Source organism: Idiotropiscis lumnitzeri, chromosome 2, assembly GCF_059441095.1.
Source record: "Idiotropiscis lumnitzeri isolate Australia: NSW breed Sydney's pygmy pipehorse chromosome 2, RoL_Ilum_1.0, whole genome shotgun sequence".
Lineage (NCBI taxonomy): Eukaryota > Metazoa > Chordata > Actinopteri > Syngnathiformes > Syngnathidae > Idiotropiscis > Idiotropiscis lumnitzeri.
The window spans coordinates 87,604-104,654 of NC_142392.1; the positions used below are offsets into that span (position 1 = coordinate 87,604).

Consider the following 17,051-nt stretch of genomic DNA (forward strand, 5'->3'; position numbering starts at 1 on the left):
AGAGATTGCTTGTTCCCATTTTTATACCAACTTGAACAATAATTGAAAGACAATCCTTGATTTCTAATTTCAGAACTAGTAATCCATTAATTTATGTAATAATTCGATGAGACGTATTTGCTTTCAAGGTCATAAAGGCACACTGAGAGAAGACAAATCTATATTTCTTTGCCATATCTACAATGTTTTCTTTTACCATATCGACAAAGTTTTTTTTTCATATCTACTATTTTTTTTTGCCATACGTACAAAGTGGCCTGCGTCAAAAAGGAGTCTGACACCTGAACTATTGAAAATGGGAAATTTGGCCGATTTTTTTCGTGACCTTTTTTGCCATCGTGAGGGATATTAAATCTTTTGTGAACTGTAAAGTACATCAGGAAAGAGACTCGGAGCAAAAGCTGAAGTGGAGAAAGCGATTCTAAGAAATGTGAAGCACCACATTTCAATTGTTTTTTATATATATATTTATATTTATATTATTAATAATATTTCAATTGCTTAATTTCTATCAAAAGAAAGAGCATTTGAAGTACATCTCGTCAATGCTTTTGATGTATGACCAATCTGAAAATACCTGATGAGGTGTGCACAAAAGAAAAGTCACTCCTCTTTTGCTCATTAAACAACCTCAACAGTTTAATCAATAGTAGCACCATGTGATTGGGTGTGGCCACGCCCCACAGCTTAACCGACCGATGAACAGTCCAATCAGAGTGTCTTGGGGGCGGGGCTTAAATACTTTGTATCTACATCTATTTAGTGTGTCTTCAACATCAAATATATGGTAACGTTGTGTTCTTTGTCATTGAAAAATACATCCTAGAAGCAAATCAACATCTCAAATGATTTTCTATTGAGCGCTTTTAGCAACATGCTAACATTAGCAACATGCTAACAAACTGAACGCCTCAAACAAGAGGACATGCGGAAACATCGCAGGGACCGACATCTATTGGCGAGGAGAGTCATCACAACATCAAAGCGACAATCAGCCAATCAGCAGAGGTGAACCCGCCCGACAAGATTCCCGCCACGCGACCTTTGCATCCTTTCTGCACGACGACGTGTTTTCTTTTGGATAGTGTCGTTCATTTTGATTCGGAGACGGTTTCTGATCCGGACTGGTCTCCTCCACTGAGCCAAGCCGGCATGACATGAAAGCTAGCCATTAGCACAAAGTTATTTTCAATACAGCAGCGTGCAGCTAACGAATATACGACAGCCAAACTCTACAGCACAAGTACGACCATCCGGCTCTTTTGTTCGGCGTAAACACACTGACTAAAACATTTTTCTCTCAGAGATGGGCAGTCGTCATCGCCACTGGAACGCGAAACGACGGAAGTCACTGCTTTGATCAGTTTTCACTTGACTTGACAAAAACACACCTGGACTTGGCCATTGAAACACACTAACACAAAGAATTCTTCAAAAAATGCAAATGAAATAATTTCGTGAAAAGTACAGCAAGGGGATCTGGGAAGCTTCATCAGCATTGCATCATCTCCTCTAGCTTGGCAGAAAATGACCTGAGCTGGGCGGTCCGTCCTGAAGAAGGCCGGCGGGTCGAGGCCAGAAGGCGACCCAGATTGCGGCCGGAGGGGAGGAGACTGACCGGCAAAAAGGGTCAAGTGCCCATCTGTGAAAATGACTATTTTAAATCTAAATTAAAAAAAAAAAAAAAAAGAAAGGTACACACTGCAGCTAAATCAGGTGACTTGACTTTCTCAAAGAAGACTTGCAAATATGTAACTTGATCCCATCTCTGATAGAAAAAAAATAATATCTGGTTACAAGCTATTATCATAAACATCCTACTTCAACATTGTGCTCAGTGGGAGGTATTGACCCAAAAGAATATTTCAATAGTGTTCCGGACTGGAGCACCTCCAGTCCAAAGGCCTCACTGACGGTTTTAAGATGGACACGTGGTCTCCCTGGCTGAAGGCAAAGATGTGATTGATGACAACAAACTGACGCTTTTAGCACCACAGGAGGTCGGGACGAGCATTTCAATGTGGTCCGGAAGACGCGCCAGAACCACCCGCCCCTCACGCTCTGCTTCATCAATGCATCTCAACTTTAGGCTTGTAGGGCGACGCCCTCTCTTGATAGCCACGAGCAAGAGACACATTTGTGGGAAGACTCTGAAAGATCTCTGGCATGAAGAAATCCACTCCAAACATTTTGTCGTCCTTTGCTGCTTGAAAAGATTCCCTTCAGGAAACATTTCAGGGTGACTGATGACAGTCCAAATGGACACAGATGATGACGGGTGGACACATGAAACCCTGTAAATTTCCCGGCGGTCACGTCGACGGTTTGGGGATGGACAGTGTTCCTGAAAAAGCAGTCAAGCGGGGAACCGCTCTAGGGGAAGCTGGTCACGGCCTGTTTCTGGGCCAAGCGGCGAAGTTCTTCTCGGATGGCCTTGATCAGAGAGGCTGAGCTGTGGGCAGAGGGCGAGGCGTCCTCGGGAAGGTACTCGGGAGTCGGGGAGGTGAGGAGGAGAGGCGGCACCGACGGGTCCCGGAGAGAAGAACTCGGCAATTGGAAAACCGTTGAAGACGAGAACTCGGGGAAGGACGGCGCCTGTCGCGAGCGCAACAAAAGACTCAAAGTGGCTTACGGGCGTCAAGACGGCGCGCGCCAAATCCACGGCAACGATACTCACGCTCTCCCTGTTGGCGGCGGGTCTGCACAAGTCCTGGTCAGAGTGCCGCTCATTCCAGCAGGAGCCGGTTGGTCCCGAGACGCTGCGACCCACGCCGGGGTATGCACCGATCTGACTGGACAAACCCACCTGGGTCAGGTGCTGGAGCTGCACGCCTGCAGAACACAAAATTTGGACATGAAAGTCGTTCATCACCATTCGCCAACTTCCCTGCATCGTTTTCTATACAAAGCAACCAAAACAATTGAGGGAAAAAGGCTCGTACGGGCAACCCAAACGTTGTCACGATTCCGATAACACTAAACGTTATCTGGTTGAAGCTTTGGTTTGAGGCCTTCAACGAGACCTCGTCAGTCTCGCCTTCTGTCTCTAAACGGTTGTTTTTCTAGAGAATAAAAGGAGGGAGAAGATAGCCGCATGTCATATTTAGGAGTACTACTATCGGGTCATATGGATAGTTAGAACTGACACAACAAATGACGTTTGAAATTCAACATTTGATCATTTTGGGTGCACAAGCACAAAAATACAAAAGATAAAGATGTCCTTTAATAGTCCCACAATGGGGAAATTTGCAAAATTTAGAGAAAGTATAAAGAAGACGGGGATGGATGCGACGCCGCTCGTAGTTGCTTGCACCGCAATCCTCAACCTACCATCTGAAACTAAACTGTGGACCGGTCCCAAGCCCAAGTCTTGCGTGAGGAAGAGCATTCGGTTGAAAACTTTGTCAAGCTAAATTTAGGACTTCTGCAAGGCTCCCTTTTTTTTTTTTTAAAGATTCACAATCGAGAAATTGGAAAAGGCAACAAAAATGTTACACACAAGGCATAGCGTGGCTTTTGCTTGCTTGTACTGTCTATCACGTCAAAATAAAAGCAGCACTTTTAAAATAAAAAGCACTGCATATTTTCCATTTGACATTGACTTTGCCAACACTGAGAGCGCCAAATGGCGACAGGCGTCACCGTCAAGCGCTGAAATGTGCAGTACCTGCGCTGCCTCCTACTGGTCTGGGTCTGGAGGAGGAGGGCAGCTGTTTGTACTGCCCCCTGCTGGAGTACAAGGGCTCTTGCAACTGCTCGCCACTGGAAACGAAGCCTCCAGAGCTCTGTCTGCGAGAAACAATAAAAAAGATCCTCGTCAGAAGCGGCAGCAACGGCACCGAAGGGACGGCAGGGTTGAGGTCACCTGTGCAGATGACCTTGAGCTCCCAGGCCAGAGGTCGGAGAAACTCCCAGCTCGGCATATCTCTGTGGCGACAAGAGCAAGTCGAACGAGCCGGAAGGTGACGAGGGCAAACTGTGGGGCGGCGGACTCACAGCGGCGAAGGGGCCGTGGGAGGGCCCCGCAGGGTAGGAGCCCCACTGCCTCGCCAGAGGTCCGGGGAGGGCCGGGCTCAGGCCTTGCGAGGACGGGGACACCAGAGCGAAGGCGTCGTCCAGGAGCGAGTGCATCTGCTGCCGGGCTTCCTCGATTGAGGGCTGCGGCGGCGTGTACGGGGGCGGGGGTGGGGCCGCCTCACCATCGAACACTTCATCGGTGGGGGATGGGCTGCGGGGGTCTGCAGCCAGGTCCGGGTCCGACTGACAAAGATTCCATTTTAGGTCCAAGGAGAAGACATAAAAACTTTTCAGCAATCAATCTCACCATGTAGGCCACATTGTTGAGTCCCGGGTACTTCTTGTAGGTGGCGGCCTGGTCCACCAGCAGCCGGTCCTGGTCCGTATCTGGCAGACTTCCCGGTCCCATCGGTGCCCGCCCCGCCCGAGGGGAGCGCCTCCCTCTGCGTGGACAAAGCGCAGCACATAGATCTCGTAAAATTGAGTCCTATTTCCTGTGGCAATGTAAACAGGCGCCAGTAAAAATCTCATTTCACATTCAAAATAGGTTTGGGCTTTTCTCAAAGTTGGAATTCTCTTTGGTGGAAGACATTTTCTCACAGCTACAGAGAGATTCGCCGGCCTGCTGGAGCCGATCCCAGCCGTCTTCGGGCAGGGTGCGGGGTCACGTCCCGCATCGGTTGCCAACCAATCGCAGGCCACACGCACGCAGACGTATTTCACCAAATATAATGGCCGGCCTGCCAGCTAACGTCAGCTCGACATCAAGGCGAAACGTCCTATTGAACCCAGAGAAAATGACGCAAGACTCGGCCGTTACCTCCGTCGCCCCTCGGTGGGCGTCGGTGGGGACGGGGTGTCGGCCTGCAGGACGTAGTCCGCGTAGTCCATGTGGTCGTGGGCCGAGCCGTAGAGACGCTGAGCCACCTCGGTCTGGACCGGGCCATCCCCGAAGGCGTCCATGATATCGTCCATGGACGGGAACTCGCACTGTCCTCGTCTCTTGGCGCGCTGCCGGAGTTTGTTCCTACGCTGCTCCATCTCGGACTTGTGTCGCAGCGCCACCTGGAGGAGGGCTTGGCTAATGGTGACTGCCTTATTGTCATCCGGTCCACTCAGTGCTATTCTTAACCAACCCGAAACAAAATGCCTTTGTAACAATCATCATCTTTGTCAGTCGTCTCGTCTTGTCTCTCTACACACACATTTCCCCGTTTGTCTACTTGTCTTCCATCTTTCGTGCCAACAAGGCTCACCTCTGTGCTGACCTTCTGCGAGAGGGATGGGCCGGGCTGCGCCGGCGTGCTGGGCCGCGGCTGCATGGCGATCAGCTGAACTTTTCCGGCCGGCCGCCGCGTGCCGTCCGACGAGCCGCGGGAAAGACGGTCTACGTGGTCAAAGATGGAAGACGACGACATTAGCTCATCGCCGGTCGACGGAGCTACAAAAAGAAAACAGAAGATGATCGAGCATTAAATGCAGAAAAAAAAATCATGCAATGAAATTAGCACGTGGATATTAAAGCACTTGTTTTTTTTTTTGGATAATTTGTAATGAGAATGGAGCTAAACCAATGAAATAATATATGGCTTGATGACAACAACAAAAAAAAGAAAAGCCGTTATGCGCCTCTGACCATTTCTGGGCGTCTTCCTCGGCTGCTTGGCCTCCATCGGCGCAGCCGCGGGTCGAGTACTCTCCTCCGTTGACTCTCTTGTGCTGGATTGGTCGCTGGCTAACGAGTCGGCCTCTGATTGGCTGGTCCTGTTGGGACGCACTTTGTTATCGTTTCACTCGACAAAGGCAGAACGCAGCCCTAATTGGAAGGAGAATTGTGACCCCATCTACATGGACCACGACTTCTTTCGAGCCAGCCTCACTTGCAAGCAACCGTTCGCCGTTGCACTTCTTATCAGGTTCTGCTCAAACGCATGCCAGTTGTCTTTGGGCGAGACGTGGTGGTCCACCCAGGCACATATAGACCAAGGAGCTCAGAAGTGAAGGCGGACGAGAGTGAAGGAAGGTTTTGATCTCGGGATCAACTGACCTGCCGCGGCGTCGTGCGGTTCTGCCGCTTTTGGTAGACGTGCCTTTGGATTTGGGGGTGTTCAGATCCCCGCCGTCAGAGGGCGTGGCCTCTTTCGCGGGCGTCGGCAGCGGTCCCGGTTCCTGGATCACCATGATATCGTCTTTGCTGTGCTGGCCCAGGTGCAGTTTGGCAAAATCAAAGCCTTTCACGCTGGAGGCCTGAAGCTGAGAGAGGAGGCGTGTCGCCAGACGACCAAGTGACATTCATTCGGATGAAAAGTCTGAACGCAATAAAAATGATTCACATACAGACCACATTCAGGATATTCTAACCAGAACAAGATTGTATTCCGGACGAGAGTGGCACTGTATGTGGACTGATAATCGGATAATCCTTCCATTATCTGCGCTTCTTTGCCTCACGAGAGTCGCCGGCGTGCTGTTGCCAGAAAAGACTTGAACCGCCTTGGCTACGCGCGCCTGTGACATCAGTATCATCATTTCTGTTCTTCCCGGAAGTGAGTGGAAGCAGAGCGAGCCAAAGACGTGGCGGGCGTCGTCTGCTGGAAGCATTAAAGCTCCATTCAGAAGCGTCAACTCATCATAAGAGCGGAAACGAGGAAAAAAAATGCAACATAACGTTTCAAGTCGAAATAGGACGGAGGAATGTCGCTACGGCTTCTTCCGCTTGGAATTCTCGTTATGTCAGAGCTATAGCTAAAGATGGCCTTTATGAGTCCCACAATAGGGAAATTTGATCACACAGAGGCGGCGGCGTCATGCATAACACGAGCAGCCGACATTCAGAAAAAGAATCAAAAAATTAATTGTTCCGATCCAAAGGGTGAAGTCCGAAGAGGATCAATATTTTTAGCGCGATGATGATTGGATATCATCATTTTCATTTCAAATCCGATCGGATTAAAGACATTTTGTCCACGTAAATGTAGCCATTGTTGATTTCTTACTTTCTGTCTCTGCTGGATGGTGTTGATGGCATCCGGCTGAAATTCCAACTTCTCTGAGCCACACAGCTTCCAGTAGAGCAGGATGATGATGAAGAGGGCCAGTAAGGCTGGAACGAGCACTCCGACGATCAGCCAAATACTGCTGCTTTGGGTCTCGGATGGCGGCACGGACGTGGTCTCCAGCGCTGGGGACGGGAGAGGAGCAAGTGAGAAAGCGATGAGGAACTGATCAAGGACAGGTGAGGAACAAGCCACAGCCAAGACAAGAGCACAGAAGCACACGAGAACCGCACACAATGTTGCCCTTTTTTTTTGTCAGAAGAGCGAGGTGTCAGTAGCAAAATAAAAATAATAATGAAAAAAAAGCACTTTACTCTTCGACTTGCTGAGCAGCGCATCGGCTCACGTCTCTTATCCAAAGCTTTCTGCACTCGGAACAATGCGGGTCCCGTCTCCCGTGCGACACTCACGTTGGGCCAGCGGTCGCTGGACTTTGTGTCCCAGGACGATGGCCGCTCGCTGGAGGTCCAAGCGGTTTAGAGTATCCGCCATCTCCTCTGCCGGAATCCGCGTGCCTCCGGGACCCTCGACAAAATATAAAACCTCCAGGGGGCGCTCTGGCCCGGACAACCTGGCCACTCGCACCACCTGAGCGGATAAAAAGAGGCCGCCGTTTGAGAGCGTCTCGGAACAAGTGCGACCGAAGCCAGCGTACCTGCAGACTGCCGTTGGCCACGGCGGTGGCTCTCGTCCAGCGCCTCCTGCCGGACGCTCCGAGTCCTTCCTCCAGCAGCAAGGCCAAGCGTCGCTCCACACGAGCTTTAAAACTTCGCTCGGAAAAGATCTGATTCGGAACGCCGAGCAAGACTGAAAGTGTCCGCAGTTTCACGATCAGACGAGTGACGTGAAGGAGTTCCTGCGGCGAGCGGGTCAAAACCAAAATGTTCTCACCTGTGCGGACCCACGTGGACCTCAGATGATGGGATGTGTTGAGCTCAGGATAATCAAATGCTGAAACAGAGCAACGATCGGGTCGGGTTGTGCTCATCTCCTGCCGAACGAACACGCGTGATTGTGCGTCTCACGTTCAGCGATCTGCAGCGCAGGAAAGCCGACGTAGAAGCTGAACTCCACCAGGCTGAGCTTCCTCAAGTGCCGGCTGACCTCGAATCCCAGCACGTAGCCTCGCCCGTCCCGCATCGCAAACACGATGTCAACGGGAAGCTTCTGCTCGGCAGATGGCCTCGCCTCGCCGAGCGTCATGTTTAGCAGCTAAACGTGACACGAGGTGTGGAAAAAGGTTCGGAAAAGGTTGCGAGGGAGTCACACAAGTCTGGCACGACTCATGCCAGTTCACATGTGACATTCGCTGTTGTTCGCTGGGGTGACTAAATTGACAAATCTTTGCGCCTCGTATAAACACATGGACGAGCAGCCTTCCTTGTGGCAAAGTTGTGTGCAAGGAAGAAAAACATAGAGCCCCCCCCCCCCCCCCCTGTGAGCCCCCCACGACCCTCCTTTTCGGGGATTATTCTCAAAAAACGGATTCATATAATTAGTAGGAATCAAGTCACGTGACTTTGGCCATACTCACCTGCGCACTGACGGCGCCTGACTCCAAAGAGCGTCGGCGAGTTTCGGCGAACGCCAACATGAGGCCGCTCTCCACGCGCTCGCTGAAGTTGCAAACTCGGATGTCGACGTGGGCGGGAACGAACAGCAGCACCGTGTGGACGTGGTACCTGACGTCCGGGACGGAGTAGAGGGGGGACACGGAGGGAACCGAGCCCGAGAGACGCTGCGGTCGGCGGAGGGCATTGATGACGGCGATGGCGGTGTAGATCAACGGGCCGGATACCACACGGAAGGCAAAATTGGACGGCGTTCTCAAGAACTGTCAAAGAAGCGACATCTGTCAAGTGCTTGCCATGAGCACAGAAGAAAGCTCCGAATGAGCGAGTATTTCCACGAGGATGGACGGCCTTTTCACACTGCATTGGGTTTTCTTGATGTTAGCGGCAGGTCGGCCGGCTCAGGTACAGTCGCAGGAACAGGAATTAGCACGGATGCCCTTTGCGCCGGTAGCGCTCCGAAATTATCGGGCCGAGCCCCCAATGAAGCTACCGCATGGGCCAAGTCGCAGCGGCGCAATGCTGCTCTCGAGTCGGACATTTGGAACATGCTGTTCCATCCTCGCACCGTCACAGCACATACACAACGAATGCTAAGAGCAGTGTGAAAAAGCCAACAAGACCATCATCCTGGACTGAGAGAAAAGAACAGTGGTCGGCAAAGTCATCTCGCTATTGCTGTGAGGCAAACACAAATAATGTGCCAAGCGCAACAAACATGAAATTCAAGTCATTCTGAATTTGCATACCTGAAGCTCCACAGAGCGGTTAAACTCTCTCCGCAAAAGCTCCCGCACCTGACTGAACCCAGCCACCGAGCCTCTGGCACCACCTGGAGACAGCACACGTTAGTCAAGTTGTGATCGGCCGGAGCGCGGCTGAGGTCACATGACCCGCTGCGGGCGTACCTACTCTGACCAGGTACAACTCGGGCTTGGTGACGTTGCACAGGTACTGTTTGCCAGGGGGGGTCTGCGCCACCCTGGGCGTGGTCACGAAAGGCGCTCGGGTAGAGCTGATGGCCGTCGTCTGGGTCGTGAAGCCTCGAGCGGTGGTCTTCCCCGGCCTGTCGGCGACCTCTACGGGACTGGAGGGTCTTTGGAGACGGGTCCGGGGTCCCGATGGGGAAGGCGGAAGGACCTGACTGGTCGCATTGGAACTCGGAGGTGGTTTGCTGGGCCCCAAGACGTCTTTTGCTTCTGGAGGAACCGGACCAAGCGTCGGGCGCTTGGAGTCCCTTGGGAGGGATGGTCGCGGGGTGGGGGCCGCCAGCGGATGTTCGGGCTCCCTTCGCAGAGTGCCAGGGGAACTCTGAGACGCCTCTGTCGGCAAAGCTTGGCTTTTGTTGTGGATTGATGTGGGTGGGACAAACAGTTCTGGGAGGTGACCCCTGTGCTTCTCCTGACCCTCTCGCTCGCCCGAGGGGGGGCGGGAACCCTCCTTGTTCAAAAGGTTGGTGTAGTATTCCAAACTATTCATGTCGGGCAGCAAAAGCTCCGTCGGCTGCAGCGGCGCCAAGTCCTCAGGATCGTAGTCGTCGTCCCAGGTGGGGAATACATCAGGATGGGCGCGGTGGGTGTGCGGGGGGGTGTCGCGAGCGGTGGACGAGGGCGAAAAAAGGACGCGCGAGTCGAGCGGCGGGGTGGGACGCCGAGGTAAAGCACCGTCGTAAGAGAGCGTCCAATCGCCGCCGGCGTCGTCGTCGTCATCATCGTAGTGGTGGCTGGGAAGAGGCGTGGACAGGGCCAGGTCCTCGCCATCGGGAAGCACGAAGGACAGCGTCTCCAGGTAGTCTCCTGAAGCCCACGCCTCCTCCAGGGAGTTGCTCTGCTCCCACGGCGACGGGGGGGCCGGGGTGGGCCCGTTGCGGGGGGCCAACGGCGGCGTCAGGCTGGGGGACAGGAGGTCCGGCGGTTTGAGGAGCAGGTGGATTCCCTGAGCGCCAGAATTCTCCGCGAGATGGCCACGGTTGCCACGGTAACCAGACTCTGGGCTGGCTGCAGGAGGTCTGAGCGGGAGGGGACGTGACCACGTCAAAGGTGGGGAAGAAGACTTTGCGGTTTTGTTCCAGTCTGGCTCACCTGAAACAAGAACAGATCACGTTAGCGAGTGGGACCAAAAGTATTTAGGCTACATCTCAAATGTTATTGTCGTAAGAAAAGAAATATGCAGCAGTTCGCATTAGCGCGAGCTCGCATTTATCACAGAGAAAAGTCGTGGACCCGGCCGCCATCTAGAGGCCAAATTGTCTTTTGGTTGGTGGAGTTTGGTTTTATGCTCCCAGTCACTTTCAATAAATTTCAACTTGTTAAAAAATGCTTTGTAAACATAACATAAAATTGTCTGAGAAAACAGCATCCCCAGTGTTTGAACTTGGAACTGCAATATTACAAAAAAAGTTCACAACGTTGTGAGAAAAAAAAGTTGGAACGTTATGCGAGTAGGCAAAGTTGTATTTTGGGAGAAAATAAATTGCAATCTTTGTGAGAACGAGGACATATCGTGTCGTGAGTATCAAGTCGAATTTGTCAAAGATCAAGTCAGAGATTTGAGAACTACACCTTCCCTCTTGTAATATCATAAATTATTCTGGAACAGGGATTTGTTCAGGAAAACAATGAAAAAAAAAAAAACTTCAAAAAGACGATACATGCAAGGATGTGACAAAAACATCACAATCAAATCAGAACGTTTAGGGTTGCATTTTTTTTTTTTATGACAAATTTATTTGGCAGCTGACATGCTGCAGATGAGAAACATTTTCCAAACATTTTGGGCTGGAATTTGTTATTTGGATTAGGTGGAGCAGCAACGTACCTCCAACAGGCGAAGTGGATGTCGCCATGGAAACCAGCAACATGGTGAGCAGCAAGAGGAAAGTGAGACTGCGGGCTTCCATCCTGGTTCTGGGAGCCACCGGGATGGCCGGGTCCATGTTTGGTTCCTGGTCTCGACCGCCGCAATTCAGTCAGAAGGACCTGAAGCACAAAAACACTCGCTTTCATTTCACTCGTCTATCGATCGGTCGCCATGATCAACATTTTGATTATCTCTGGAGGGTCGCACGCTTTTCTTCTAAAACACTTTAACATTTATTCTTTCCGACGACCTTGAATGTGTATAGAAGATGAATATGAATCCCTCTACAGCGGGGGGCTAAAACTCGTGGCCCGGGGACCATTTGTGGCCCGCAGGAGGATATTTTGCGGCCAACCACTGGACATCAAAGCATAATGTCAGTGTGGCCCCCACCTTTGTTTTTTTTTTTTTTTAATCACTTATCATAGTTGGGGCTCATGGCAGGTTTGGCAAAATTAATCATTCTCCACTTCATTCGATTGTGTACATTCCTGTTGATTACATATACTCATAGCCGTAGAATCGGTACATGAATAAACATCCCGTTCTAATGCCGTTCATGACGCCACCAGTGTCACGCGTGGAGCTCCGATTCAATCAATCCGCTCACGTGACGACTGCGTGAAGTGATTGACTTGCACGTACCGATCCCGGCAGACTGTCTCACGTCGAGTCTCCGCATTCCGGCTTCCCTCCTGCACGCGACACCGATTGGTTTTCCTCGGCTCCGGTTCCGATCCGATCAGGGTCCATTCGGCGTGACGTCACCGGTCGCCGCCGACGTTCGCTGCTGAAAAATGACGAGGCCAGAGAGGAGCCGAAACGAGCCCACTACGGAGCTACCTGCCATCGTGCACGACCTTTTTCCAAGGGGAGCGAGTGACAGCCTCTCCCGCCTGCTGCCGCGCCAGAACGCCCACGGGTGGAGGAGGACGAAAAGGAGGACGAGGAGGAGGAGGAGGAGGCAAGGGGTGGAGGGGGGAAACGGGGGAAATTTGTCCGCAGTTAGCGCCGGTTCCGACCCGCGTGCACACTCACTAGTTGTGCAACCCACTCGAACACGACCGACGCGAGGTGAGTTCACGGAGCCGTCACGCGCGTTGGACGATCCTGTGTTCTTCGACTCGGACACCCCCGTGTGGCGGCCTACCGTCATTACATCCGAGCAGCGATTGACGCTTTTTCCTTGCAGTGATGATGACGTCATTGTGACCCCTCGCCATAAAAGTCCGCTTTTGACGGTCGCACGTGCAGCTGTTTGGCAGCAGCAGGTGTGAGGAATCTTTTTAAGTGTCCTTGAGACTGCGCGCGTTTCATTTTGACGATGCAGCCGCCGCCACTTTCGCTAGTCGGGCTTCTGCTGGCCGGACTGAGCGTCGTTTGTGGTGAGAAATGATTTGTTTTTTTTTGTTTTTTTGTGAAAATGTTGCTGCTTTCATTGTATCTTTCCCTCCCGTTGTTGATGACAGACGCGGGAATCACGACGCAACAAGTGAGCGGAAGCGAGCGCCATTCGGGCAATTTCGCGGGAAGCTACGGTACTTGGCAAACACTTCGAACAGACCTAGATTTACAAATGTTCTCAATCTCGAGTCATCGTTAAATTTGCCTTTTTTTCTTTGTATTTTTGTCTGTGTTGCTGAAACAAATGTGAGTTATATGCAAGCTTCAATTACGCCGTAATTAAAGAAATTAAACAAATTAGATAAAGGTACCGACAGGGAGCTGCTGTAAGTCACAACTGCGCCGAGATGCTTACCGACTGACGACCGGTCCGGTTCCCTTTGTCATTCACAAGGCTCCGCCCCTTCCAGGCAGTGCAACGTCACAGTGGGGACCTTCGGCTTGCCCGCTCACTACAAATCAGTTTTTTGAAATCTGAAAATGTGACATGATGAAACTTGGAGCAGTTCCTTACTTTGGCCTGTGCTGCACTCAGAGCTGGCGGGGGTGCGCACGTTCATGGCGCACCAGGAAGCGGAGACGCGCATCATCGGCGGTCAGGAGACGTGGGCTCACTCGTGGCCGTGGCAGGTGTCGCTCCGCTTCGCCACCATGCCGGCGTGCGGGGGCGCCGTCCTCGCGCCGCTCTGGGTGGTCTCGGCGGCACACTGCTTCCAAAGGTGCCGGCCGCCGCGCTATGCTGCACAACCACGAAAACTGTTCACCTTTTGTGTCGGCGCAGGTACAACAAAGCGTCTTTCTGGACGGTTCTGGCGGGGAAACACGACTTGGACAACCACGATGAGGAGGGACAGCAGGTGCTTCCGATTGTACTAACTCCGGCGTTAGCTTGAGCAGGAACGCACCTTCTCGAACAATATTTCCCAATCTTTATCGAAACGGGAATCTCCGTTTATGTCCCTCGTCGTGTGTCGACTGCGCGCAAAACGACATCGGCGGATTCATTTGTACAATAAGCACATTTACGCACTTGAACGGCTTCGCCAATGGATCTATCATTCATATGTGCTCCACCTTGACGCTGTGGTGGCTCTAAACAACATTTACGTAGCTTCAGCTGACCTGAGACAGGCTGACGGAAGCGTAGCTGCCAGCGTGCGCCACCAAACATTCAGCCCGAGCCAGCTCGCGTGCTGTCACCAACACCAGCGCACGTTGACTTGCGTCCGTGGGCCGATTTCTTGTGCCAGCAAAAAGCAAAGCGCTACAACTTCTCTTTTGCAAAAAACGCAAAGAGGATTGAGCATCTTTTCCGTTGCTGCAAGTTGGCATGCACGTGTGCGAGGCTCAAGTGGCGCGTTGCCAACTGTTTTTTTATTCCTTTTCTTTGTCCTCTGGTGTGCGGTGGCCAAATGCAAACGGGTTGTGACTGGCGCTCAGGTGGTCGGCGTGTCGGCAATCGTGAGCCACCACCGCTATCGGTACAGCACCAAAGAATTCGACGTGGCTTTGGTGAGACTGGAGCGACCGCTTACGTTCGACCGCTTTGTGCGACCCATCCACGTGTGGATGGCGCCGTTACCTGCGCTGGAGAAGTGCGCCGTCACCGGCTGGGGGTCCACACGAGAAAGTGAGTGCGCCTCCGCAAAACGTTTTGTTGCAGCGCCGGGGTTTGCAATCATGGAATTGTTTTTGCCGCCCCCGCCTGGCAGACGGGCCGCGTGTGACCCGACTTCAGGAGGTCAACGTGACCGTGATGACCTTTGACCTTTGCCAGGGTTACTACAAGAGCAGGATCCGGACACGCATGTTCTGTGCGGGACAGGATGCGGGTGCGGTCGACGCATGTCAGGTGACGTGTGCATGTGCGTGACGGGCCGTGTGTTGGTGTTGACGCGCGTGTGCGTTTGTCAGGGCGACTCCGGCGGCCCGCTGTCCTGTTACGACAGAGGGCACTACAGTCTGGCAGGCGTGGTGAGCTGGGGGGTGGGTTGCGGTCGGGCCAGGAAACCCGGCGTGTACACCAAACTCCAAGAACACGCGCTGTGGATCGCAGACGTCATCGGTAAGAATTCAGCCTCACTCTCCGTCATCATCCGCTTGAGTTCCGCCACTCGTCCGTTGCATTTCAGACAACCAGGATGTGGGCTACGCGGTCAAGCCAGCCGAAGGTACGCTTGGATTTCCTGCTCACGTTTGTTGCCAACCTGACGTGGACACGATATGACGATAGAGGACTGGTGCGGGAAGCGGCAGAAGCCCGTCTGCCAGAAGCTTCCGGGCCCGGCCGGTCTTCGGGTTCCGGAGGACGGCGGGGCGAGGGCGGAGAACGTGACGGAGGCGTGTCCTGGGGCGTGGCCTTGGCAAGTCAGCCTTCAGGCAAACGGCGTCCACTACTGCAGTGCGGTTCTGATCCACCGCCGCTGGGTGCTGGCCGCACGACATTGCAGAGTCCGGTAAGATCTCGCGCACCGCAACGACTCGCATTTTTTCCCAGCGGTGCCACTTTGAATGCGTGCAGCGCGGGAGAGGACGTGGCCGTCTTGGGGGGGCACGATCTCAGCTTGTCTCTGTCCCAAACCGTCCCGGTGGACCGGGTCTTTGACCTGCCACAGGAAGATAACTTTCCTCCCAAAGACGACCTCTCGCTGCTCCGCCTCGCCGTTCCCGCCCGACTCGGTCAGAACGATGTCGTCAATTTAGGGGCCACGTAACGTCAAACTTCATCCCTGACGTGTCTCGGTTGCAGGCGCCGGTGTGATGCCGCTTTGCGTGGCCGAAGAGGATGAGGAACTGGATAACAGCTGGAGATGCATCAGCGCCGGCTGGGGCTCGACAACCGCCACGGGTAATGTCCGCCCACATCAACGCTCGTGACGTGCGATTTTCAATGAACGAAGCTCCACGACGCGAAAATACCGTCTGATTTTCTCGTGTTAATCAGATGTAGCCAGTCCCAAGTTCTTGCATTGAGAGGCGGGGGGGAGGGAGGGGTTAATTGGACTCTTTAGGGGGAAACACATGAGACAAGCAACTTTTGGTCAATCAATCGCGAGAGAGCGAGCGAGATGAGCCCACAGAGCAAAAAAAAAAACGGTTTACTCTGAAGAGAACATCCTCTCGTTGCTTTGATTGTCCCAACAAAAGCTGCCGGCAACGTAAAACGAGCCAGCATCAGTAAAAAGCTGCCATGCGACTGTCTTATCTTGCATCTTATCCACGGCAACAACGCGCCCGTCGTCCCGCTCCGGCCAGCCACGCTCAACTCGGACCGTCTGCACCACGCCCGCATTCCGCTGGTGGAGCACGACAAGTGCCGAGCCAAGTGGGGCCGGAACCTGGTGGACGACAGCCACGTATGCGGCCACCCGGTCGCCAGCGCCACCTGCACGGTACCACCTCAAGTTTGTCAGCTTGGAGCCAAACGGCTCAGTGGTCATTTCCTGTTCCTGTTCCTGTGCAGGGCGACTCCGGCGCGCCGCTGTTCTGTCAGAAACACGGCACCTATTTCCTGTTCGGACTGCTCACGTGGGGCAGCCGTCATTGTGACCCTAACAAGCCTGCCATCTTTACGAAAGTGGCCGATTACCACACGTGGATCGGTGAGGAGATGAACGTGTGACGCGATGAAAATGTGGACGGCAACTCAAAGTAAATAAAGACCATTTCACAATCAGACTTTTGTCCTTTTTTTTTTCTGACGGCCTTTAAAACGTTTTAATGAGCGAGCGTCAAATAGAAAAGCTAGTAGAACGTAAACGGAAGCAGAAAGCTTTGGGCTGAGGATGTCGGCTGCGTAGAAAGAAAAGAAAAAGTCATGATGTGAAAAAGAAAAAAAACGTCAAGATGTGAAAAGAAAAAAAAAATCTAGACGTGAAAAAAACAAAAAAAGTCAAGACGCCAAATATTAAATGGCTTGACATGCGCGCAACCAACTAACAGCAAGATGCACTTGAGTTGTTGGTGTTTGTGGCCACCAGAGGGCACCAACAGTGCTCTGATTGGTTATAAAAAAAAATTAATAAATTAAACGAACAGAATAACGTTCATAGAAGCACATGGGACGAAAGGGACAATAACGTTAAGCCAATCCAAGATATTTGGAAAAAAAAACATTTTTGAATTATTACTAAAACGATAA

At 52.3% G+C, this 17,051-nt stretch overlaps 2 protein-coding genes across 5 annotated transcripts; one reads left to right on the top strand and one right to left on the bottom strand.

Moving 5' to 3' along the window:
* Nucleotides 1-1,648: 1,648 nt before the first annotated feature.
* LOC148340990 (UPF0606 protein KIAA1549) lies at nt 1,649-13,271 on the bottom strand. Of its 3 annotated transcripts, none has more exons than XM_088288193.1 (20): nt 12,152-13,271; nt 11,465-11,625; nt 9,556-10,728; nt 9,397-9,479; nt 8,611-8,910; nt 8,102-8,288; nt 7,968-8,027; nt 7,732-7,883; nt 7,487-7,664; nt 7,017-7,201; nt 6,068-6,273; nt 5,657-5,784; nt 5,277-5,407; nt 4,841-5,085; nt 4,328-4,463; nt 4,000-4,263; nt 3,869-3,930; nt 3,671-3,792; nt 2,678-2,832; nt 1,649-2,595 (listed from the first exon to the last, which is right to left on the bottom strand). In XM_088288193.1, the coding sequence occupies exons 2-20, from the start codon at nt 11,580-11,582 to the stop codon at nt 2,374-2,376; spliced, it is 4,107 nt and encodes a 1,368-aa protein (XP_088144319.1). In that variant the 5' UTR covers nt 11,583-11,625; nt 12,152-13,271; the 3' UTR covers nt 1,649-2,373. The 3 variants fall into 3 exon arrangements, with proteins under 3 accessions (XP_088144319.1, XP_088144318.1, XP_088144317.1); XM_088288192.1 differs by having other exon boundaries at nt 5,289-5,461; XM_088288191.1 differs by having other exon boundaries at nt 5,277-5,461.
* Nucleotides 12,498-16,586, top strand: ovch1 (ovochymase 1). Of its 2 annotated transcripts, XM_088288198.1 has the most exons (14): nt 12,498-12,580; nt 12,699-12,891; nt 12,976-13,044; nt 13,446-13,629; nt 13,692-13,767; nt 14,351-14,540; nt 14,623-14,762; nt 14,825-14,975; nt 15,043-15,081; nt 15,144-15,366; nt 15,432-15,589; nt 15,660-15,758; nt 16,166-16,302; nt 16,374-16,586. In XM_088288198.1, exons 2-14 carry the CDS (start codon nt 12,831-12,833, stop codon nt 16,530-16,532), a joined length of 1,686 nt encoding a protein of 561 aa, XP_088144324.1. In that variant the 5' UTR covers nt 12,498-12,580; nt 12,699-12,830; the 3' UTR covers nt 16,533-16,586. The 2 variants fall into 2 exon arrangements, with proteins under 2 accessions (XP_088144324.1, XP_088144323.1); XM_088288197.1 differs by having other exon boundaries at nt 12,500-12,891.
* Nucleotides 16,587-17,051: the final 465 nt, after the last annotated feature.

Bases quoted from the DNA above. Each gene is read 5' to 3' on its own strand.
- LOC148340990 (XM_088288191.1), bottom strand. From the start codon at position 11,582: ATGGACCCGGCCATCCCGGTGGCTCCCAGAACCAGGATGGAAGCCCGC. The intron at 7,202-7,486 runs GTGAGTGTCGCA...TCCCGTCCCCAG, and splicing joins CCAGCGACCGCTGGCCCAAC to CGCTGGAGACCACGTCCGTG. The intron at 4,464-4,840 runs GTAACGGCCGAG...TTGTCCACGCAG, and splicing joins CCCACCGAGGGGCGACGGAG to AGGGAGGCGCTCCCCTCGGG.
- ovch1 (XM_088288198.1), top strand. From the start codon at position 12,831: ATGCAGCCGCCGCCACTTTCGCTAGTCGGGCTTCTGCTGGCCGGACTG. The intron at 13,045-13,445 runs GTACTTGGCAAA...TGCTGCACTCAG, and splicing joins CAATTTCGCGGGAAGCTACG to AGCTGGCGGGGGTGCGCACG. The intron at 15,082-15,143 runs GTACGCTTGGAT...ATATGACGATAG, and splicing joins CGCGGTCAAGCCAGCCGAAG to AGGACTGGTGCGGGAAGCGG.